Source organism: Octodon degus, unplaced genomic scaffold (genome assembly GCF_000260255.1).
Source record: "Octodon degus isolate 3935 unplaced genomic scaffold, OctDeg1.0 scaffold00129, whole genome shotgun sequence".
NCBI lineage: Eukaryota > Metazoa > Chordata > Mammalia > Rodentia > Octodontidae > Octodon > Octodon degus.
Window position 1 is genome coordinate 3537022 of NW_004524705.1, and position 24531 is coordinate 3561552.

A 24531-nucleotide genomic window follows, 5' to 3' on the forward strand; every position below is an offset into this window, starting at 1 on the left:
CAGCCCTAAGGACTGTTCTTATATAGGATATTTTTCAACTCTGACTCCCTTTCTCCGAATCCCAGAGGTTAGATAAATAGAGAAAATATATGTGTTCGTTCATACACACATACGTATACATACCTGTGCGTCTATAGAAAATCCATCCTTTCATTGTTCCACAGCTAGTTACAGTGCACTAAGTACACTGGAAATGGATTTTTTAAAACTACACTGCAATATTCTGAATGGATGTGCGTCAGTTCACTCCATACTCTACGTAGAAGCGCGTCGGTGTTGCGGAAGGGGCCTTGCATTTGTCGACGACACTGGTGTTTATGTTCAGTTTGATCTTCAGTGAAACATTAAACCTTTGTAGTCTCGGTTGTAATACCACTACAGTGTGTAACACTACACTACAGTGTGTAACACTACACTACAGTGTGTAACACTACACTACAGTGTGTAACACTACACTACAGTGTGTAACACTACACTACAAACTGCAAGGGCTGCGCGGGCAGGTGTCCTTCAGAGAGCTTTCCGTACTGTGGGCTCTGCCTGCATCAGTCGCAAGCCTTCCTGGCCACAGCCCTGAACCCAGCACCAGCACCAAGGAACGGACCACTGAGTACGAATTCCTCACCTCTCGGCCTCTGGAAAACTTAAGTGTAGTCTTTCCAGACTTTCAAACATGGGAAAACATGAATTGTTTTGAACTTAACAAGTGAAAGTTGAGTTATTTTAAAATTGAAGATGATCTTGTGTCCGAGGAGCCCCATTAAGCGTGCGCTGGCACCTGGTGGGCTGCACAACCTGCCAGGTTCGAGTCCTCTGCGGCTCACGATGGCTTCCAGAGATGTACCTTGAGAATGGATCAGGAGCAGCTCTTGTTCTTTTTGTGCATTTTCAATCGCCAGCCCTGCCCGCCCTCAATTAACTAAAGCACTGAACGTGTAGGCTCCAAGAATAGAATCCGTTAGCTTCCTGTCCTCTTCCTTTATTTACTGGACACAGGGTCTCACTATGCAGCTTGGACTCCTAGTGACCCTCCTGTCTCAGCCTCCCTGGCACTGGGATTATAGGCGTGCGCCACTGCACCCAGTTTCAGACCTGGCATGGTGCAGGTCTGGCACAGCACGCAGCACTGGGGATGGCCCTGGGTTCTTGTGCTTGCCAGGAAGGGGCTTAGACCGCTGAACCATCTCCCCAGTCCATCTGTGTCCTCTTTCATGTGTGAACACTGAGCTTTTGATTTGGAGATCTGCTAATTTAGTATTTTTCTCAAAAGAAAAAATCTTTGCACAGATTCTGTATAAATGTCCCCAGGTGCTGGACCTGGCCTCCTCTCTGTATTCATGGGACACCTGCATGGTCCCTGCTGTCCCTGTGCCTTCGAGGAAGCACGCCAGCCTCCACACAGGGCAGACAGCCTCTCAGTAGCTCTTAGTGTTCTCACTTGCTCAGTGAGCACAAGATGTGCTCGTGGGTCGAGCAGGTGGTTCAGATGGTTTGGGATGGGGCATGGCTAAGGTTTCCATTTGAAGGAGGGAAAGCTGACTATACTATTTTAAAGAAAATACTGTCTTGGTCAGTTTAGAAATTTTCCAGTATTTCACCCCATGGAGGCCAGTTTTTTTTTTTTTTTTTTTTTTTTTGTGCGTGTGTGTGTGTACAAAAATCATTGGTTGTAAAGCGACTTCGTTGATGGAAAAATTCCAGGAATGAGTGACTGATGAGTGGGAGTAGGTGTGCTTTGCTGAAAACCGTTCTGCAGCTTTTTTCACTTGCATTGACACAGACTGAGACCTGTACAACGCGGTCGAGGTGTTATGGAGCAGCCTCAGTGCTAGGCGTCATTCGGCCAGCCAAGGACTGTTCAGCAGCCTTACACGGTGGTGTTCCTGGGACAGCTGTGCTGGTCTGGATGCCCCGGGGAGAAGTGGCTGCTGGCAAGAAGGAGGGTGTAACTATCTTTCAACAGTGTGACTTGATCCTTTGGTGAAAAATTAATGCTGGTGGGCCTTGTAAATACTTGTTAGAATGATAATCAGGGCGGTGTAGACAGCCTTTCTCCATGTGCAATTTGAAGTCTAAATAGGAGGGTGTTTTCTTTTTTTAGATTTATTAATTTGGTATAAGGTCTCACTACGGAGCGGAGACTCATAATGATCCTCCTGCCTCAGGCTCCCCAGTGCTGGGATTACAGCTGTGCGCCAGCACGCCCAGTCTTGGTGGCTAGCACGATGCCAGGCCTGCACAGCATGTGGTACCGGGGATCAACCCCAGGTCCTCGCAATCGCCAGGCAGTCACGTAGACTGCTGAGCTGTCCCTCTGGCCCTAAATAGGAGATTTAAAGCAGAAAATAACTTTGGAGAGAGGAAAATTTCAGTTGCATTTCAAGGTCAATGCCTTTGTTATACAGCCTTGAGAGCCTGTGTTACTGTGCTGTACATGACTGGCACCCGTGTGTAAAGAGTGTACAATAAATACACAAGCTCACTGGTCCATAGCATCCTCTGTCTCTCTGTCTCTCTGTCTGTCTCTCTGTCTCTCTGTCTCTCTCTCTCTCTCTCTGTCTCTCTCTCTCTCTCTCTGTCTCTCTGTCTCTCTCTCTCTCTCGCTTTATAGCTGAGATTCTTGCTGTTTCTAAGAAGCAGTTTGCTTACTTTAGCCATATGCTGTTTGTAAAGGTTTTGGTTTTCTATGACCAGGAAGCAAAAGAAAACAATAACGTTTACTCTTGGAGAATCTACCAGAATATTGTACAAGCATCCTTTTCACCCCTGAAGGCTTATCTTCCTGAGCTTTATAGGGAGCCTACAGCCTTACCACCTACAGATAAGATGCTGTTTCGCCACCCTCACCCCAACAACATCCTTTAGAAGTTTACTGAAATAAAGTCATTGGACCAAACCATTATGTGGCTGAGGGGCAGAAAGTTGTGCTCCTCCAGACTTAGCTGGGACAGCAGCAGGTAGTTGGCGAGCAAGAGTATCCACAATAAAAGAGAGCTGCTTGCTGTGATGTGTGTGCTGGACGCTAATATAGATAAATTAATATAAGACCTGTGCCACACGGCTTCAGGACCAGCCTCAGAGGAACGTCAGGGCGCTTGCTGCCGCCTCATGATGCAGTTGACTCCAGAGGGCTGAGGCCATGCCTGCCCGCCAGCAGCTGCTGGGGTGCCTCCATGCTGTCCCCTGATGCCACCCTTGGGGTGGGTTGGGGCTCCAGGGAGAGGGAACACAAGGTGCCATTAACTTCTGGACAAAGGAGGGGCACAATTAGAAATAAAATGGTGTGTGTGAGGCGTGGCTCAGCTGATGTCATCCCAAGGCCTGAAGAGGGGCTCCGTGTGCCTGGCTAGGGAGGCTCTAGCTGCTCTGCTTGCAGCTCAGTGGAGCTTGTATTTACTTCTGAGTTCTTGATGCTGACCCAAGCATTTTGTCATAGTAGGATATTTGATAAAACCCATCTGTCTTCTGTCTATCTATCTATCTATCTATCTATCTATCTATCTATCTATCTATCATTTATTATCTACTATCTATCAAATAATTTGGAAATATTAGAAAATCAAAATGAAAAATATAATAAAGGCACAGCCTCATCTTTTTTTTAATTGAGCGATTTCTGTTTGATCCTTTAAGGAAAACGCACAAGCCCAACTTCCTCGGGTTACTCTTTCCCAGATAGCGCTTGTTCTCATTGTTCAGTGTTGCTCAGAGGCATCGAACGCTTTGAATTTGCTCTCTAGGAAACCTCGTGAAGTCGGAAGGTATGGAATCCTGTGGGTGTTTTCTGTAACTGAGATGTGCCCGCAGTGACACCATCTCCTCGAGTGTGTGTGGCCGCGGGGCTGCAGCCGAGCACACCTTTCCTGTCTGAAGCAGCGGCATTATCTGAGGATTGTCTCAGGTTGGGGTAAGCGATGATCCCCACTCCTCTCCCACCGTAGCCTCCTCTTCAACCCGAGGTCCACAGAAGCACTCGTGCTGTTTATACGCCTACATCATCCTCTTGGGGTATAAAATTAATGGATTGAGAGTTAAACTCTTACCTGCACAAGAGTAGGCTTGGACCAAGAGACCCCAGCTGCCCAAGTTAATAGGAGGAAATAGGTCACAGACGCTATTGATCCACACCTTAAGCTCTGGTCTCTGGCAGGCTTGAATATTGACACAAATGTCACACACCATGCAGACATTGCAGTATTTAAGGGTACAGAAATATCTGAGAAGATTTGGGGAGGATGTTTATATCATGATTACTACTATCAATTTAAAAAAAAAAACAGTTTGAAAATGAGGATTCAAAATATTTAAGACAGTCTGGTCAAAATCAGTGGCTTTTCATTTCTTAGGGTGCCTGTTAACATTTTATTTTCATTAAGAAAATATAGAAGACATATATGAAATTAAAACACTTGCATGTACAGGTATATGTCTAGAAATCTGAATATCTTAGAAAATTTCAAACTTTCTTTAAATTCTGCAAGTATTTCTTAAGCATATCAGTGTGGCTATCTACTAAAGTTTAAATTAACTAAATGACATATTTTTGTTGTACATTTGAATCAGCTCCATTTTAATAAAGGAACGCAATCCTCATATATCTGACAGAGTAGATTATAATTTACATTTAATTAAAAGCTCTTTCACTTCAACTGTACAATTCCCCAAAGAGAACATGAACTTTAGCTCTCTGCTGCTGCTTTTCGGCAGTTATGTGTTCTGTCTGTAGCGGTGTGACCGGAAGACTTGTGCTATGTCTGCAGAGCTCTGCCATGGAGTACTTACAAATACTTACAAATACTTGAGGGCAGCTAGCAATAAAGCTTTGTGTGAAATGCCATTAAAAAACCTATTAACCATGGCACCAGTGTACTGGAGTCAAGCTGTTAAAATACATTCATGTAAACACAGAAAAGATTATACACACACTCTGTAGAGTTCTGTGTCTTGACTCCTGAAGTCCAAATAAAAGTTATATTATCCTTAGAGGAAAACTCTGAAATAGAACAGTCCTTTATAAGGACCTGTTCATCGGAGAGCTTGGAATGTCAATAACTGGATCAGGTTGCCCGCTTGGTGTGAAATAAAGCAGACCGTGGCTTTGGAAGGAGGCACCCCCTGCACAATGGAACAGGTACCCAGCCCCCTGCACTCCACAAAGAAGCTGTTGTGGTTTGCAGTAATTACAGCTGTTGCGATCCTCTAATAATACATGTGGTGGGTGGGGGTGGTGACAGGAAAGGGGATGAGGAGGTAATTCTGTAGGGTGAGTAAACAAAGCAGAGCCGCAGGAATGGTGAGCTAGAGGGATTAGCGCCCGGGATTCGGGCCATGTGGCTGTGGGGAACGCACGGCCTGTGCGCACAGTAGGGAGACTTCTCAGCAGTGCCGCCGCCCCTTCCTTGGCGTGAAAGGTTAGCAGTGTGGAAACAAAGCACAAATACTGACAGCCAGGAGGGGATCGACCCGCAGAGGCCACTGGCAGAACACTGTCAGCCGTTTGGTAGTCACTACCCGTGCGAGACGGTATCAAGAAACAGTGTGAGTATGAGTTCCTCAGTTGCGAGAATATGCCTTTCAGCAAAAGGAAATCAATGATCTTAACTCACTTTGCTTTGTTCATTTACTTAAGTTGCGTTTAGTACAACATGGGACCACAACACGTGGGTCATAGGGAATCAGATTCTGTTGTATTAGTGATTTGTATTATAGATGCAAAATTCAGTTGTTCTTGTTGTAAAAATAACTTAAATGATGCTTTAGTTAGCTTCTTTATAGTTACCATTTTACTGTTCATGGGTATGCAATAACAAAATATGAAAAGCCTCAAGTGCGCAAAATGACATTTATCTAGAAAGAACAGCTGATGCTACTGATCAAATGAGCATGTAACTTATGTGAGGTTTTGCTCAGAGTTACTGCTTACCATGGTGTGGTGAGGTTCTCTGGTCATGCCAGGGTCAGGGCGCAGTGAAAAACACAGCATTAAATTGAGTAGTATGTTTCTGCTTTTTGCTACTCTGAAGGCAAATCTGATCAAAGACTTGGGAGGTAGCTGAGGAACAGATCCTGCTCTAAATTTAATGATGGATATATTTGTGATATGCATACTCAGCAAGTTTCCTCTCAACGCAAGGATGAGAGAGTTTAGTTAGTCCAGTTCTCTAACTTGTTGGCAAGAATGTTTGTGTCAACAGATGCGGTTAGAAGGCATTCATGAGTCTTTGTAGAGCTGATAATAAGCCCGTGTGAGGCATGGGGTCTGGCACCTATTAGGTGCTTAGCCAATCTTGTGCCAGTGGCTGGCTCCTCAAGAGAAATGTGTTTAGCATAGCACCCATGGGTGCTGAATTGCATTTGGCTTTGCAGGGAAAACCTGAGCAGAGCAGTGCTGGGCCTACGATGTGCAGGCGGACTGACCAGTCTAAGTGGCTGTGACTCAAGTATTGTGACACTTACTTTGGCTTGCCAAGTTGGACAGGTTGGATTATGTTTTTGGTGAAATGGTGTTCCAAAGTGCTAAAAAGGTGTATGAGCGCTAGGAGTTCTTAGAGTTCTTTGCCCAGGTGGAGCGATCACTTCCGTTCATTGGAACTAAAATCAGAGAACTTAAAACGAATGCCATGGTCTCTAATGAGTAGATTCAAGTAGACTTAGTATGAGTTGGTCTTGCCAGAGCAGTAAAAAGAAAAAGATACACCTAACGCAGCATGGTGGCCATCCATTAGTTTCTTTGCAATGTTAACATTTGCCATGTGGGCCCGCTTGAGTCACACCTTCATGTCTTCCTGCCTGCTCACTTCTCTCTCCCCTACCCTCTTAAGGTCCCTTCAAAGCCCCTCCACCTGTAATTGCTCACTAAGGTGACACTGGGACATGGCTCTGTCAGTTTTAGTTTTTAAAATAAGGCATCTGCTTAGAGGCCCGTGCGAATCCATAGTAACCGTGAGTGTCTCAGCCCCACCTGGCCAAGAGTCCGTATGCTCACGCTATTGAGCAGCGCTCCCTTATTGATCGTTGTGTTATGCAGAGAAGCTTGGCTTCTTACTTAAATTTGACTCCACCCTTATAGAAGGGTCCAGAATGCAGCAGAGATTCTTTACCTGCTCCACATGGAACTTAGGGACTCTTTCTGCAGGTGACTGAAGGGCACTGTGGAGTGAAGAGGACGTAGGTGCGAGCTTGGCTAGCCTATGCAACACTTATGCATTGGGAGCTCTTGTTTCATTTGTGCCTGATGATCTAATGAGCCAGGGTTTCATGCACAATGAGGCGGAGCAGGTTCATACAGACAGGTTTTAGGGGCTCCAGATAAATTCCATGACGTTCTGGAAAATATTAGTGAGGTTGGCTTTATTCAGCTATCTCAGATATTATTAATAATGAGAAGGTACCTGATTCATGATTCGCTCATTGATGCAGCGTTTCCAGAGGTCCATGTGTGCAGAAGGCAAGAAACATCCATTCTGTCATGCAGTTTAAGCACTTTACTCCCCTTTTCAGTGCATAAAGCTTATCTTTAATGTAAACCGCATTAAGATGTTATCTGAAGATTTGATTATGTCCTCTTTGGAAATGTACCCAGTGGTCATGCTAAGGTCAGCGTAACAACTTTTGTGGCCCAGCACTGACCAAACTGATTCTTTCTAGTTGCTCCAAGTATTAAAAGGGCCAAGTATTTTCTTGACCTTGACAGAGCTGTCTGTGCCAAAGTTCACCTGCATTTGTTCTTGGTTTCTGTAGCGCATGGAGGTTGGGCATCGATCTCCCTTTTCTTTATGACGGAACCATGTTCTCCTTCATTTGTGTCCCCTGTGCCTTAGCTTGCACAGCTGCGCCGTCGAACGTCTGCATGGGATCAGATGGGGATGCAGGAAATGCAGTGCGCTGTGTGGAAATGAAATCGTGAGCGCACAGAGTAAGGGTAAGAGTGTAGCCCAGCGGCGCACAGTCAGAAATTGGTGAAGGCACACTGGATCCCAAGTGGAGTTCTCTTTAATGTCTTTATGTGAGGTAGAAAACAGAGAACTAAATCTTGGACATGTTCCGGGTATACATCAAAGTCTGATAACCTTTATTTTTTTTTTAGTTTAAAGAGCTTTGATAAGACATCATGGAGTTTCTATTGCTAGTTCATACAGCACTTCTGTATTTATATCGATGCGTAGCAGGCAGAAGTATGAGTGACTTGGTGCTGATATCGGTCCCTCCACACTTGAAGGCAGGTGATGTTTTGCAGCTGAGAAAGCCCAGGAGAAAACAGGTATCTTCTCCACTGCGGATGGTGTGGAGGGCAGGTCTGCTCAGCCCCAGCTACTCCTCCTGACCCGCCTCTGGTTCAGCTTGAGCACGTGTGCCTGAGCTCATGCTCTGCGGTTGAGCTCCTTTGTGGAGTGTGGTGGCACTGCAGGACTTGGTGTCTTCTTCATGGTGCAGGGAGTCCACGTCCCCTGCCAGGTGGGCTGGATGAAGCCGAGCAGCGGTAGTGGCAGTACCAGGGTGAGGCCTGAGGCAGAGCTTGGCTGGTACATTTCTGGTGACAGAAAAATCCACCGAGATTCCTGGATGATGCCATTTGAATTTACAATCCAGGGGATGCTCTGATGACAGGTATTATTGGAATACGCTATTTAGATGGGACTCCTGAACTTTCTTTGGAGAATATATTCCTAACAACAATGAAGAGTGACCTAGTCCTGGCCACATCCCAGAAAGGCTAACGGTGTAAAGGTACGGGAGGCTCTGCTTTCCTTCTGGGTCTTTTCAGCAAGCTGGCCCCACCAGGACTTCCTGTTCCTATGGACGGGATGTGGCAGAGCTCTTGTCTCACTGGTGCCGTGGGCAGGGATTGTCACTGCATTTGGAATAGGCTATGAATAGCTCTTTTTTGCTCTTCCAAGAATAGCTTCTATTGGTCAGCTCATGAAGAATCCTGAAGGAAGCTCTTCCCAGTTCCTTGTTGGATACAGACCACCTAAGTGTCTCCCTCAAATACAGAACAATAACTACTCTTTGTGGATGGTCCGCAAGTGGTCTTAAGATTTAGTTTTACATTGCTGTCTTTCAGGATTATAATGTGCATATGCTTTCTTGTTTCATGTTAAGGATGTTGTTGTTTTGTGAGACTCACTGAAGAGTTTTCTTAACTTGTTCCCACAGTCATGAATGGGATTTATTTTCTTTGTTAATATAGGACAACAGGTTTCGAAGACAGACCGATGTGTAGCATGACCACTGAATATGGAAAGCTTCCAGTCTTCTCTTGTGTGTAAATGTGATCAGCCTTGCTGTCGATTTCTTCTGTCATACTCTGCCAAACCTTTCACTTAAGTATTGTGAAAACTCTTTGTTTTTTTCAGGTCGAATGAGTGATATGAGTGTAAGTGGTCATCCAATAGATTCAGAATCTAAAGAAGATGAACCTTGTAGTGAAGAGACAGACCCCGTGCAAAGTCTGTTTGATGGAATTTACCCTGATATAATTGAAATAGACCTGTACAACAGTGAGGAGGATGGAGGGGAGGAGGAAGATTGTGCAAACACTACTGGTGTGACCACCACCCCATCTGTGCAGTACATCAACGGGAAACACCTGGTCACCACTGTGCCCAAGGACCCAGAGGCAGAGGAAGCCAGGCGTGGCCAGTACGAAAGTGTGGCACCTTCTCAGAACTTGTCAGGCAGCTCGCAAAGTGACGTCCACCAGTTTGTGATACCGGAAACAGAATTATCTAACGCTTTGAAGCCTAATGAATCTAAAGAATCAGATGAATTTCTGGAAATTACATGGAGACCTGAGACTTACCCCAAAATGTCAGAAACTTTTTCAAGTGGTGAGCCTGATGTTTTCCCTACAGCTCCTTTCCATGGGGCAGAAAGACCAGGGGGCACAGAGTCAGCCACAGAGCCAGGCCCTGGACTTGAAATTCTGGCGCGTGGCAACCCTGCGCCTGTACCTCCATTTCCTGAAGAGTCTTCGGGAGAGGCGACCATCAGCCAAGCTTCTCAGAAAATGGTGTTTTCAAGGGCTACAGAGGCTGCAAACAGTGCTGTTGTCACGTCCATGCCAAGCAGTGTAGTTCCAAGTTCTCTGGATCCTATGGTACAGGAAGGCTCAGTCACCCTAGCAGGAAATCCACAACCTGATGACCTCTGGTCTGCTACAGAGAGCTGGGCTGAAATAGCCCCTGGCCAAGCTGTAGAGCACTCAGGGAGTTCTTTGCTTCCATTTCTAGAGGGCTCTGGAGAAGCAGAAGAATACACAGACAGACTGTTCCCCATGGCCGCTGATTTATCACAGAGAAAGACTACAGATGTGCTTACAACTTTGGGAACCAGCAAGGGCCTAATCACAGAAAGCTTTTCTGACAGGGTTGTGACCTCTGTTTATCCTGGTTCTGGGCCTTCCTCTGCAGCAGTGGTGTCTCCCGAATCTTTACATGAAACAGATACTTCCACATGGGTTTTCAGTAAAGCTCTTGAGGGAAAGGAACAAACAGAAGAGGAGAAAGAAGAGGGAACTACTGGTGCAGCATTTACAATTCAACTACTGTCACCAACCCAGAGATCAGATCAACTGGTTTTGTCCCCTGAGTTAGACAGTTCAAATGTAGCTGCCCCTAGTGGTACAGCCATCCAGCAGAGTGTCCTATCCTTGACAACACCCACACAGCCTGGAAATGCAGTGTCTAGCTCTCCGCTTTTCTTTACAGAGCCAGATTCTTTAGTTAACTCGGGGGCACAGCCCTTTGAGCACAGCAGTAGCAGCCGAGCTGGGGTGCAGGAAGGGCCAGCTACTCTCCCAGGGAGTGCCAGCTCTCTGATGGATCAGGGCTCTGGGGAAGCTGCTGTGGACCTTGAGACTACCACCTTTTCTTCATTTACTTTAGAGTCTGAAACTCAGGCCACAACAGAAGCTGCAAGTGGCTGGTCTCCCCGCGTGGAAACCACATTCTTCTCTGAGCCCGCAGGACAAGTTTTGACTACTGCTCTGGACAAGGATGTTGTGGAAATTATCAGCCAAGCACCCAAGGGAAAACTGACTTCAGCACTGCCCAAAGTGCCACACCACAGGGGAGAAGGAAAGGGCTTTCCTTTGGAGGAAGATTTCAGTGGCGACTTTGCAGAATATTCCCCAACATCTCACCCTGTAACAAAAGAAGAAATGGCAACAGCGGAGGGCTCTGGAGACACAGGCTCTGCAACTATCCAGAGCTGGCCATCTGCAATGCCCACTTCAGAGCACACCCGTCACAGTTGGGATGCCGAGCAACCCAGCAGGGCTATGGTCAGCCCCTCAGCCTTCCTCTGGGAAGAGCTGGCAGCCCCAGAGGGCTCTGGCGAGCCTCTGGCCACAGTGGTCAGCAGCTCTGGTGACCCAGTGCTTCCCACTGCAGTGGAAAACTTCTCTGGTACAAATTCCCCATTTTTTGACCGAGGACTGGAACAAGTGAGTGTTATTCATGAAGCCAGTCAAAGGCCCACCATTTCCCCTAGAGCAGAAGTGAAGAGTACTACAGAGCCAACGGCAACGGGAGAGGTCAAAGGCAATGGCCCAGTTTCAGTGGATTTTCTCCAAACAATGGAGCCAGCCCAGATAGGGGCCAGGCAAGAGGGGAATCTCGTGACACAGGGGATGAAAGGTGAAAATGCCTCAGAGCAGAAGATTGAAGAACATGCCTTTTTTGAATCAGCCCATCGCTCTCTTGCACCTGAACAAGTAACTTTTTATTCACAAACACTTACTGAAACTGGACCCCAAACTACAGATTATTCTACAATGAAAACATACAGTACTGATAAGCAGGGGGAAGAGGAAGGTGTTTCTTCAGTTTCCTTCTCTACTCTGCTGCCAGATACAGAGGCCTTAAAACCCTACACTTCTCTCCCTGAGGCTTCTGAAAGGTCAGAGTTTCACTCAACTTCTGCCTTTGTGACTGAACCCACCCCAGCTGAAGCTGTAGTCACAGATTCATTCACTAAAGAGGAAGAAAGTGGAGAACTCTTTCTCAAAGGCATGCAACCAAACATTAACAATTTGAGTACTGATCTCTTATTTTCTGGACTGGGATCAGGAGAAGAAGTTTTGCCCTCTCTGCCTACAGTGTTTGTCAATTTAACTGACATGAAACAAATCATTAGCACATTATATCCCCAGACTCCTCAAGTGGAAAATGTACAAACAAGTGTCTTAAGTGAAAAAATAGAAGACTATGAGAGAATGGAAAATGAAGTTGGATCCCTCCTTTTTAAAATGGACAACATCTCCAACTCTGATGCAGTAGTAGTAGCCAACACAACCTTACTAGAAGTTTCAGCAGCAGAAGTGCCAACTCTGGCACCTGTCTCTTTCTCCACAGACAGTAAGCATCCTCTTAATAAAACTCTCAGATGGTCAGAAGAAATCCAAATGCAGAGCCCCCAAGCTGTAACAGAACAAGTCTCTCCTGAGAAGGCTTTGGGAACAGAAACTAAAGAAACAGCGACTTCTTCCACCATTTTTCTAGCTAGAACTCACAGTCTTGAAAGGGCCAAAGAATTTGTCATGACAACACCGAAGCCATCTGATTTTCTTTATGAAAATTCTGGAGAGGGGTCTGGAGAATTGGATACTCTTGCTTCGGTCCACACTTCTGGAACTCCTCAGGCAAGTGGGCAAGGAAGCACCACATTTGTCTCGGTCAGATTCCTGGAAAAGCATCCGGAAGTCCCAAGTGCTGAAGCTAGTACTGCCCATGTGCCTTCCCCAGTGTCCACGGTGCTGCCTGTCCGTTTGGAGCAGAAAGAAAGCACCCCTGACCCAACTAGCACCCCTGAAGTCCCAGAGTCCTCGCAGAGGCCCAGGGAAGAGGGTGTGGACAGTTTCCAAGATCATTTTGTGGGATTTGAAGATTCCACCTTAAAACCTAACAGAGGGAAAGCCACTGAAAACATTATTATAGATCTGGACAAAGAGGATTTAATGTTGACCGTTACACAGAGTCCCATCCTGGATATTCTTGAGCTGAGAGATACAACCACAATCATAGATATTGATCACACAAAATCTGTAGATGAAGACATCCTTGGAATGCAGACAGACCTAGATTCAGAGCCACCATCAGAGCCACGTGGGGGGAGTGAGGAGGGTATGCAAGCCACCCAAGTTCAAGACCAGCGTGAGATGGCTGGCAACCTTTCTTTAACTGGGGAAGCATTTGAGGGCTCCGGGGACACTGGTCTGACTGGCTACACTCAGACAACAGAGAACGAACCAGCAACCTCTGAGGACAAAAGCCAATTAGGTCACATGGGCTTTAACTCTGCAACTGAAATCTCTGGCCCTAGCCTAGAAAAAGAACGAGATATTTTACTGCCCACAGTGACATCCCTACCCATGCCTAGTAAATCTGTCACGATTCGTCCAGAGATCAAAGAAGCAAAAATAGAAACAACAGGCTTGGATGACATATTTGAATCCAGCACTTTGTCTGATGGTCAAGCTATTGCAGACCAAAGTGAAGTACTGTCAGCATCGGGTCACTTGGAGGGCACACAGGAAGAGTACAACGAGAAGAAATATGTGGGGGCTTCTTTTCCACCAGAATTTTCCTCAGGGGCCGAGGAGTTAGCCATAGACGCCACTCCCTACGTAAGTATCATTCAGGTCCACCTCACGGCTCAGAGTTTAACGGAAGCCCCTGACGTGCTGGGACGACCCAGCCCCTCGGGTGCACTTCCAGCACTGGAAGCATTGTCCCCAGAGACACCCTCCGCTCTGGTACCTGTCTCCCCGGGGAGCGGAGCCTGGGAAGCAGCAGAGGTTCCCCAGCTAGGTGTCCTGCCAGGCACCGATGCCAGCTCAGCTCCGACGTCTCCAGAGCATCCTCAGAACAAGGTTCATCCAATTTCCAAAGCCACTTTGAGACCATCAAGTGAAGAGCAGGACCTCCTAAGCGTGCCTCCATCCTCCTCTCCTGGCACAGCACTTTCTGAAGGTGAAAGTGAAGCCTGGTCATCCGAAGTGGACGCTCCTCCCACAGAACTACTTACTGAGGGGACCACTGAGGCTCATCAAGACCCCACAGACATGGACAGTGGTCCATTTTCTGGAGAAGCCACAGAACTGTTTCCAAGATTTCCACCCCTTGGGGCTGGAACTGCTCCTACAGCTGCCTGGGAGCCGAAGTCAGAAGGTGCCACGCCGCGGCCACATTCTACTCCTGCCTCTGTGTTTTCCAGAGCTGGGGCAGGTGTGGCGCCTCGGCCCAGCCCGCAGCCTTCCGCGAGCCCCACCGTCCCCGCTTCTTTGGAAACGAACCCTGGAACGCACGCGGCGGCTTTCGTCCGAGGGGAGGGGTCCACGGTAGCAGCCCCAGAGGAGGATGTGCCCGCCACAGCGCTTGACTCTAACGATCAGGCTACAGTAAGCACGGTGGGATTAATCACGGAGCTCGCCTCGCCACCACTTTCCCTTCTGGAAACTTCTAATGAGACTCATTTCCTGATTGGCATTCACGAAGAGGCCGTGGAGGGCACAGCTGTCTATCTGCCAGGTAAGCCCGCAACCTTGGTGCGTGGGTTTCCGCACCTGCCAACCGGCCCTTGGTGCTGAGGTCTGTAATTTTCACTGTGACCTGAACTCAGTGGAGAGGCTTATCTGGCTTCTGTAGCCGCACTCAGGCCGCCGATCCGAGCTCGTTGTGAGGAGAGTGCTCGCAGAATTTTCCGGGGCTTTAAGAGGTATTTTGTGTTTTTCTGTGTTTTAGAAACAACATACAGTAGTGAAATGGATCAGTGAACTAATACTAAAACTTTAGTGTGTTTTTGCTCACAGCTGAGGCATTGCATAGTTATAGGTCTTGTCTTAGACATCTTAGTGTTAAAAATGAAAAATCCTTGTTTTTTGAAACCCTCCCACGGGTGGGTGTTCTTCTGACAGTCCTCAAAATTTGCTCTGCCTTTCGCATTTGAGGGACTGACTCCTTTTAATGAATGTCTTACGGCTTTGGAAACGTTAATGATCAGTTTATACTCTAAGGTAATTTTCTTGCTGAAGAGCATCTGTGTGGTAACCCAGTGCCCAGCCGTCACGGCGTCCATTGGGCACATTCGCATTTGCCTGTCAAGGTGTGTCTTTGTTTATTAAATACACTGAAAGCTGAATTGGACGCTGCTGCACAGGGGTCGTGTCGTTTGGTCTTCCCCAAAGGCGGGAAAGCACTGCTCCTAGCTCCGTGTGCCAGGGAAGAGTGTGGAGGTGCTCACAGGGCCACGCACCTGCCCAGGCTGCCCCGCGAGAAAGGCAGACATGGGCCCACTCCAAGGCCCACGGGCCTTTTACTGCCTTTCACTGGTTTCCACTACTTTACAAAAACCAACAATTGCCATTTAATAATATAGAAAACAGAAAGTTTGGACTACAAGCTTAGTAGTCACTTTCTTTTTAATCCAGCCTGAGGAAGCTGAAAATTCAGCTTTTATAGAGTCCGTCTGGAACGCTTTTATTTGAATGGCACTGTCCGCGGAACCCACACATAACAGCACCACTTAGCTGCTATCTGGAAGAAGATAACCAGTGCTTTAAGGGCTGTGACGGTTGAAAATAACTGTTGTATTTTAATAAATATGTTTCATGTAACAGCTATTGTTAGAATTGTTATTCTGATTGTAGCAATTTCGGTTTTTGTGATATGATACTTTATCTTGTGTTTCAGAAAGAGTAAAGTGGTCAGAAAGTGTAATTTTTTTTAAATGGATTGGAATATTTTCTGAACAAAATTGATCAAAGTTGGTTGACACTGGATTTTGTTTTCTTTCTTTTGCTCTCATTCGGTAACTGATAACTTAATGACCTGTTCAGTACCCACTGTTTGTAATTAGGTTGGAATGTACATCACATAGTTGAAAATATAACACAAAAATAACTTGTCCTTGTGGGGTAGGAGAGAGGGAGACAGAGACAGAGACAGAGAGGACAGAGAAAGAGAGAGAGACAGACAGAGAGACAGAGAGACAGAGACAGAAAGACAGAGAGACAGAGAGAGAGACAGAAAGACAGAGACAGATAGAGAGAGAAGGACATGGAGGAGAGAGACAGAGAGAGGGAAAGGAGAGAGAGAGAGAGAGAGAGAGAGAGAGAGAGAGAGAGAGAGAGAGGAGTTTGGTAGTCGAGTGTGCGCCAGTCACCAACTCTACTGTGTCCATCAGAAATTGAGATCGGAATCTTCATGTTTTATTCCCGGTTTATCTTGCAGATTTGACTTCTAGAGGCCAATAGAAATTTTTTAGGGAAAAATAAAATTCCTAAGAGCAAACTTTTCTTCTAATAAGAGCCACTTTAGGTACACAGAGAGACCCACGTTCCCATGCAGCCTTGCAGCCTTGCCCTGGTCTCGGTGTGGGGTCTCGTGTGGGGGTCAGTGAGAGGACTTCCTGTTGTGCGGCATCTCACAAAACACTGTCACAGGAGTGCCATCTGACTCCGCACAGATGGAGCTGTGTCCGTGACTGTGACCTTGTGCTTGGGGCAGTGCGCTTTCACACAGAGAAGGCTGACATTGCAAAGGAGTTTTAATTCTTTTTGAATCCATAGGAGAAAAATGGGTCAGGTTTTGAAGACATTGATGTGTACATCCAGATTTACCTAACTTTAATGTGAGACCCAAAGCGAATGTGTCCACAAGTGTGTCTTTCTGGGTTGACCGGAGTTTACTTATCACTTAGAAGGTTTGCTTTCTGTGTAGGGTTGGCTAAAGTATCTTCTATAGAGTGAGACATTTGCTTTGCATGTGTAATTACTTTAGGATTTCAGGACATGATTCTTAAAAGTATGTTTGAAAGCCAGATACAATCCACCTTATTGCAACTATTGTGTAAAACTTTTAGTTGTCAATTGAATTCTTGAGCTTTTTGAGAATTAAGCAGTCCTGAACAATATTTGAAAATTAATATAAGCTGAATGAAAATAAAATACATACTTCTACTGCTATAAAATATTTGCATGTGGTATATACATTTAAAACTGTTTATCTTGTAGAGTCACATCTGGCCTTTACAGTGACCTGTAAGAAGGGCTCATTCTACTTATGTTTTAATCTGAAAAGTATAATAAATTTGGGGGTTTCGTCTGAGGTGAGGTTTTTGTGTTTGGGTTTGTTTTATGCAGTAGAGTTTAATCGCTGTGTTGCTTTTCTTCAAGTATAGTTTAAAGGCGCACATTTGGAGCGTGTTTTTGGAAAAAGCATATTAATGTAGCAGAAGACACTTCAGTGCACACTTTCGAAGACAAACAGTTTCTGAGATTAAGTGGTAAAAGGCAATAATAATTCAAATGATGGTAACCAGCCAATCCGCTAAAAGAATGCATGTTGTGTGTACCCAGCCATTTCACATGAACTAACCCGCTTCAGAGAATACATTTTCCATTCCCTGTGCACATACGTGTAATCATTTTTGACTAAAATCAGTTTCATTATCATGCTGACTAAATCTGCCATAGAATATATTAGTTGCCAGATACAGTATAAAAGTATTGTTTAAACGTAATGACTGAAGCCTAGAAGTGAATAGATGCAATTCGTAACAATTAGTTATAATGCCAAGAAACACTCCAGAGTAAAAATGTTAATTTCTGTATGTATGTAGCATTTCTAAGTTGCTGTGGGAAAGCTTATACTGTGGGAGCGGTCAGAGCAGTTTTATGCTAAAATCTATCGGATCCTTGAAGATGAGCCTAATTGTTTTTCTTACTTTCCTGAACATGATAGGACCTGATCGGTGTAAAATCAACCCGTGCCGAAATGGAGGCACTTGCTACCCCACAGAAGTGTCCTACGTGTGCACGTGTGTGCCGGGCTACAGTGGAGACCAGTGTGAGCTTGGTAAGATGATCTGGACTGCCAGAGCCAGCCCGTTCCGGAAGCTGGGCTTCCTGCCATCTGTGGGAGGTCACAGGGAAGCCCATGCGTGCATGAGCTGTGTGCTAAGCGGAGTTAAGTTCCGAGCGTTGTTCTGTAGGCCTGGAAAGGGGCCAGGGGCTCCCTGACATCTTTTAATGCAACTGGGACTCTGTGAGGCCTGGGGCCACTGGTGTGTGTGTGTGTGTGTGTGTGTGTGTGTGTGTGTGTGTGACTCACTATGCATTTTAGGCTAGCCTTGAACTCTGTTTAGCCCAGGCTGGCCTCGAACTTGTGATGATCCTCCTGTCTCAGCCTCCCAAGTGCTGGGTATTCTTCTTCTTCTTATTTTTCCTTTTAAAACAATTTTCCTTGATGGTGATTTGGCTGAATACCGCCCTTGCTTTCCAAGGACTCCACTTGCCCAGGGCAGTGGTTCTCAAAGCATGGCCCTCAGATCAGAAGCATCAACATCACTGAGAACAGTAGAAATGTGCCCTCTCACCCCTCCCCAGACCTACTGAGACAGAGGCTCTGGACAGGGTCACAGCGGGTGCCTCACCAGGCCTCGGGCTCTCAGTGGGGATGCTGAGGTCTCCAACACAGTTGATCCAGTGTGAGGTGACACTAGTCAGTGCTCTGTGGAGAATGAGTGACAAAAGGAATAAAAAGAATAAGAAAAGGATGATGGGATATGTGAAGTGCTACTTTCTAATGGTGTGCAGCTTGCTTAAAATTATTGAATAAGACCCACCAATAAACCTTTCAGTTCTACAGAACATTGCAAAATCCCAGCCTTCATACTTGAAAAGTATTTATCTTCATTATTGAGATAAAATACATGGTCTTCTAAGTCAAAGGCAGAAAGGTTTAGTTAGCTCACACTTTGTGGAGGTCTCAGTCCTTAATCAGCTGGCTCGAAGGCTGGGTGGTGTGGTAGAGGGGCAGCAGGCCAAGGCAGCAGACAGCAGCAAAGCAGCAGCGGACTTTAATTTTTTTTCAAGAACATTTTATTTATTTTAAAGAGAATATAAAAGCAATAAAACAGTACAGAATTTCAAAGCAAGATGATAGGAAATTAACATTGGTTATTATATTTCGTATTATTGTCTTCAAAGTAGTTACTCAGATTACCAGATACAAGCATGCAATTTTTTTACTCTTTCATATTTTAAAGCAAGTAAAAATTACAATTAAAACAGAAAAATATTACAAGTGACACAAAATTTCACTTAGCAAAGTAATACCTACTTCACAGTATTTGTTGTAATACATAGTATTGATTCCAACCAGTTATTCATGTTACCAGATATATGCATGCGAAATTGGAAGATCAAAAAGAAAGAAAGGTATAAGAAATTAAGAAGAGAAAAAGTGCAAGCAATTGGAAAGGATGAAACAAATTAAAGCGTTAACTGCTTCTTTCTATAGATCAGCAGAAATGCACAGTACACTTGTCCAAATCAACCTGCTTACATACATAGGTAAATCTCTTCCTCCAACTCCCTCTCTTGTCCTTCTCCTCAACTCAGTAACTCTGTCCTTTTGAATGAGTTTATTCCCTTTTCCCAGTATCCATTGTACCCTTAAAATTCCATTTTTTCTCTTTCAGATTCTCATACTAAGGAAACAATACAATCTTTTCACATGTCAGTCTGATTTACTTCACTTAGGAGGACTTTAATTTTTTTAAAACTACTTATTTATTTATTTGGTTGGTTCAGGGTCTCACTATGCAATTCAGACTTGTAGAGATCCTTCTGTCTTAGCCTCCCCATGCTGGGATTACAGGTGTGTGTCACCACATCCATATCTATTGGCCAGCATGGCCCACCTGGGGTTCTGGGCCCGGCATGGCATAAGATACATACTGGGGATTGAACTCGGGTCCTTGTGCTTGCCAGGCAGGTGCTTAGACCGCTGAGTTACATCCCTAGAGTCAGAACAACCAACTTCAATGCCACCTTTCTGCCCCCTCGATGCTCTGTCTGCTGGGGTGCGGGCAGTGGTGGAGCCCTCAGGGAGCTGATCATCCCCTTTATCCCAGCACTGCACACTCTAGATGTAGCTACCTCTGAAAAGCCCTAGGAGTGCACGAGGCACTGGGGGGACAACTAGACAGAAACCACAACAAAGACCAAACTTTTGGGCACGTCAGTATGTATCTGGCCCTCGTTCTGTGCTACATGATGGCCCACGGAAGTCAGTGAGTCAAGGTCTGTGAGGCTCTTCGCAGTGACCAGCACTGGGTGTGAATGCGAAAGTGCTTGGTGCCCTTACATGCCACCCTGAGCGAGCTCATGCCTTTGCTGTTATCAGGAGAGGTGATTCTTGGATATTTAATGGGCCCTATATATTTTCAAAAACATTCCTTAAAATTAAATTATCAGTGCCATGGCAAAATGCTGCGGGCACAGAGCCACTCCTTCCACTGGAGAAACCAAGGAGATCTGTTCTAGAAACAGTGCACTTGGCAGGGACCTTACTGCGGCGAGGATTTGCTCAGTGGTTGAGGGGAGATGCAGACACAAGGAACTGAGGTAGAGAAACCCTGACAGTAAAGATGACTTTAAGGAGATGGAAGGATGCACATAGGCCAAAGAATGGCCTGGGCAGAGGGGTCGTAGCCCAGACACAGTCAGCTCAGAAGGTCCTGGTCTGAGAAGGCCCCAAGTCCATAGATTTACTTATAGGCCTAAGAATGACCTGAGAGAGGGGTTGTAGCCCGGACACTGGCCAGCTCTAGAAGGTCCTGGTCTGAGAAGGCCCCAAGTCCATAGATTTACTTATATACAACATGGGTGCTCTGAGATACCTGTGAGATGTGATCCACAAATCTGGTAAATACTTAAATTAAAGTCCATCATAATAAAAGGCACATTGCTGATGTGCCCCCCCCAAGAGGCCTCCCCTCACTGTGAGCTCACTCACCCCCTCATTCTTGACACTTTCTGATGTGGTTCTGAAAGTCCTCTTTCCCAAGTGCCTTTAGTGCTGTCACTGTGGCTGCTTCCATGTCCTGAATCCTTGTATAACATGCACCATTCCTGATCGTTTTGACATCGGACTAGAGCCAGCAAGAAGGTGGACGAGCCGAGGTGCTTTATGAGCTGCCTTTCTGCTGGGTGGTGCTCAGCCACAGCGCTCAGCTTCGTAATCACACTTCATAAAGACTTCCAAGGAGAACCCGCAGAGCTGTTCTGGGAACGGGGAGAGCGGTGGGACAAGTGTGTGCGAAGTGAGGGGCTTATAAGGGAGTTCCACACCCCTGCATCCTTAACTGTAACAGTTTTAAAAATTTAAATGTTTACCCCATATTGGGTCACCACTCACTCATGCATCAGGATTACAAGAGGGCAAAGTAGCTGCTGGGCCTGGTCCTGAGTGCGGATCCTGAAGTCTGGGCGGGAAAGCACACTGCTGGCGTTCTCCGCCGTGCTCGTGCCGCTGGGCACTCTGAGGACCACTGCCTGGGCACTCGGCGTCCAGGAAAAGCTGAGAGACAGACGACAGAAATGAGCAGACAGAGAGGACACCCACGCCCAGGGGCAGACCCCGAGGCTATGGGGCCAGCTGCGCACCTCGAGGATTTCACCTGGGAGGTCCTCAGAGCCCCGGCAGCTCAGAAGTGGATTCTCTCTCTGTGTCAGGGATCATGGACACAAATAGTGGCTGACTCTGAATAGATTTGCAATTTTCTGGAGGTTGCCAGACTCCACAAATAAAAATATAGCTGGTCAGTTAAATTTGAATCTCAGTTAAAAAAAAAGAAAAAGAGGGGCTAGGGAGATGGCTCAGTAGAATAAGTGCTTGCCTGGCAAGCACAAGGGCCTGAGTTCAATCCCCAGTTCTGCCAAAAAAAAAAAAAAAAAGAAAAAAAGAAAAAGAGGACCTTGTCTCAAGTAAGTAAGTAAACGAAAAAATTAGGTTAATGCAGAGAGTCAAGATCCAGTCAAGTTTAACTGGCCATCCTTTCTCACCTGTCACCCTCACACTGAACAGAATTGTCCCACCCTTTATGAAAGTGGATTTCGGGCTTTAAATGTTATTATTATTTATTTCAGACTTTGACGAGTGCCACTCCAACCCGTGTCGGAACGGAGCGACCTGTGTGGATGGCTTTAACACATTTCGGTGTCTCTGCCTTCCGAGCTATGTCGGCTCACTGTGTGAACAAGGTAAGAGCCACTGGCGGTTTCTGCAGTGAACTCTGCTGGTGTTTGGCAAGACGTCGGCCCCGCCCTGTCGCCCTGTGTCGGAGGCGATTCCGGATTTCCTCCCCGGCGCCGCACATCCGGGCATGGCCGGGCTGACAGACTGCAGTCGAAGGCAGTCTCGCAGCAGCGAGTCCAGGGCATCCACTCCATGAAGGAAGGAAGGTTGCTAATGCGTTCTTGCTGGGGACCACGGAGGCACTGCTCATGTGGGCTGTGGACCCCGCGCGTTGGATCCAATGCTACTTACCTGTGTTTTCTCTCCCTAAGGTCTTGAGACTCAGGCTGATTTCTCCTGGTCAGTCGTACCTGGAGAAGGGGTCAATATAGCTGTTAACGTGCAATGCACTTGTTCCCACATACTACATAAACGATGTGATGAGTCTGCTCACTAGGAAATTTTCCTGCTCATGAAGCATCTACTTCTTTTTCTGAATAAATGGAAGGCCCGGACTCTCATGATCCCCGGGTTTTGCATTTTAGGGCCAACCAAAGAATATGTTCTGGGTGGTTAATGGTAACATTTCTCAGTCCATCAATCAGAAACAGATTGCGTGCTCAGCATAGTCGGGCTGGGAATGTCGATTTCCTCTGCTAAAAGTTGTACAGTGGTTTGGCTTTGACAAAAATGCTCAGTGCCAAACTTCTCTACCCCAGCAGACAGAATGAAAGTGTGAGCCACTCAGACACATCGGGCTGGCCCTGCATTCGGGCTTGCGGTGTTAATCCAACGTCACTACAATTAAAGCAAAGCTAAAAGCAGCTTGTACTGAATTACTGCTACAAAGCCACGGGCGATGGTTCAGTTTTGGGGTTTTTCTTTTTTTAGGAGGTAGGGTGGATCTTTTTGTTTTAGAATTTCAAATATAAAAATAGACTGAGCACGATTTTTTTTTTAAACTGGAAAGCAAGAAAGATATTATTTCTTCTTTTTCCTTTTTTTGGTGATACTAGGAATTGAACTCAGGACCTTGTGCTTGCCAGGCAAGCACTTACTCCACTGAGCTATCACCCAGCCCCCCCTTTTTTGTTTGTGTGTTTAGTACAGGCTCTACAGGGTCTCACTACACAGATCAGACCTGTAGTGATTTTTCTGTTTTCAGCCTCCCAAGCTCTGAGATTACAGCCACATGCCACCATGCCCAGTCTCAGTCATCTCAGTGTGCCCTGGGGCAGGGCTGGCATGGTAGGCTGGGGATCAAACCCCCAGCCCCTGCGTCTGCCTAAGCAGGTGTTTTAATCCGCTGAGCTATCTGGTTGGCCCTTGATACCATTTCTTGAAGAAGATTGAAGAATTGAACACTTGAAACATTCATACATGTTAAAATGATCCTGGCTTCCCTGAGTTCTGAGCACAGGGAGGAATCCTTGAAGTCATTTGTTCACCAAGTGGCTAGCGAATACCTATTGTTTTCCAGACAGTGTACTGTTGCACAGCCTGATCCCTGAACAAGGAAGTCCCTGGTCTTGGTCACTTAGTGGGACTCTGCAGAGGGCAGAAAGCGAGGCTGTTTGTTTGCTGGTCCGTAGTTAACCTCGCTTTCTGGTAGGATGCTTCACTGGGCTAATGCAACATTTCTGTGCGTTCAGGTGCAGTGAGCTCCAAGTGGAGGCTCAGAGAAGAAAAGTGCTCGGCGCTGCACAGCTAGTGAGTGACAGGATGGGAAAGCAAGCCCGAGTGGATGCCCTCATAGGCCCGAGATTTCCAGCGTCTCCATGCTTTGAAAGTGCTTTGCAGACATAGAGCACTTCTCATTTGAGCATATCTAATGGATCGCATGGCAACAGATTCTTGGCAGGGGCTTTAGGCCAGTTAATTCTTCTCTCTCTTTTAAAAAGACTATTGAGCAGAGACAGTGCTAAGCTGCTTCTTCCTTTCTGGTTACACCTCAGTCACAGACACACTCGATTTCATCTGTGATCTAGGGTAGCTTCATCCACTTTGCTTTCCAGGAGCCTTCCAGCCCTGTCTGTTTACCCAATGCAGCTGTGATCCTGGCTGCATGGCCAGGATAGTGAAAGATTTCTTTTTTTCTCTTCTATTCAGGGTGCCAAAGAACACACGTTTTCTTTATTAAGAGCAACACTGTTGTCGACACAGTTTTCTATCCAAATTTCTGTGGTGACTCTGTCATTATTTCTTCGGCTGACCTTTTCTCTCTGCACAAGTAACTTTTTAGGTCTCAGTAACTTGGAAATGGGGATGTTTTCGGACAGACTAATAACAGGTATAAACTCTCGAGGTGCCCTTGCACTGGCTCAGAAGCAGCCCTGTACCTGGGGACAGCTGCCCAGAGCATACCTGGGTGCCCTCGAGGGTGGAGGGCGGAAGTGCTCACAGTTTCTTAAGTCTTGACAACTGTATCCCAGAGATGTTGAAAACTTACCTGAAGGCCTGAAAGCACAACTTTGCAGGGTAGCTGCTCAGCAGAGAGGTCTTTAGC

The 24531-nt window shown here is 46.2% G+C and overlaps 1 protein-coding gene across 1 annotated transcript in view; it reads left to right on the forward strand.

Annotated features, from left to right (window-relative positions):
- Positions 1 to 24531, forward strand: part of Vcan (versican) — a 118086-nt gene that overhangs the window by 58324 nt on the left and 35231 nt on the right. The window contains exons 7-9 of the mRNA XM_023700980.1: positions 9357 to 14531; positions 17745 to 17858; positions 21938 to 22051. Coding sequence (XP_023556748.1) covers positions 9357 to 14531; positions 17745 to 17858; positions 21938 to 22051 — 5403 coding nt within the window. The remainder of the gene's footprint in view (positions 1 to 9356; positions 14532 to 17744; positions 17859 to 21937; positions 22052 to 24531) is intronic.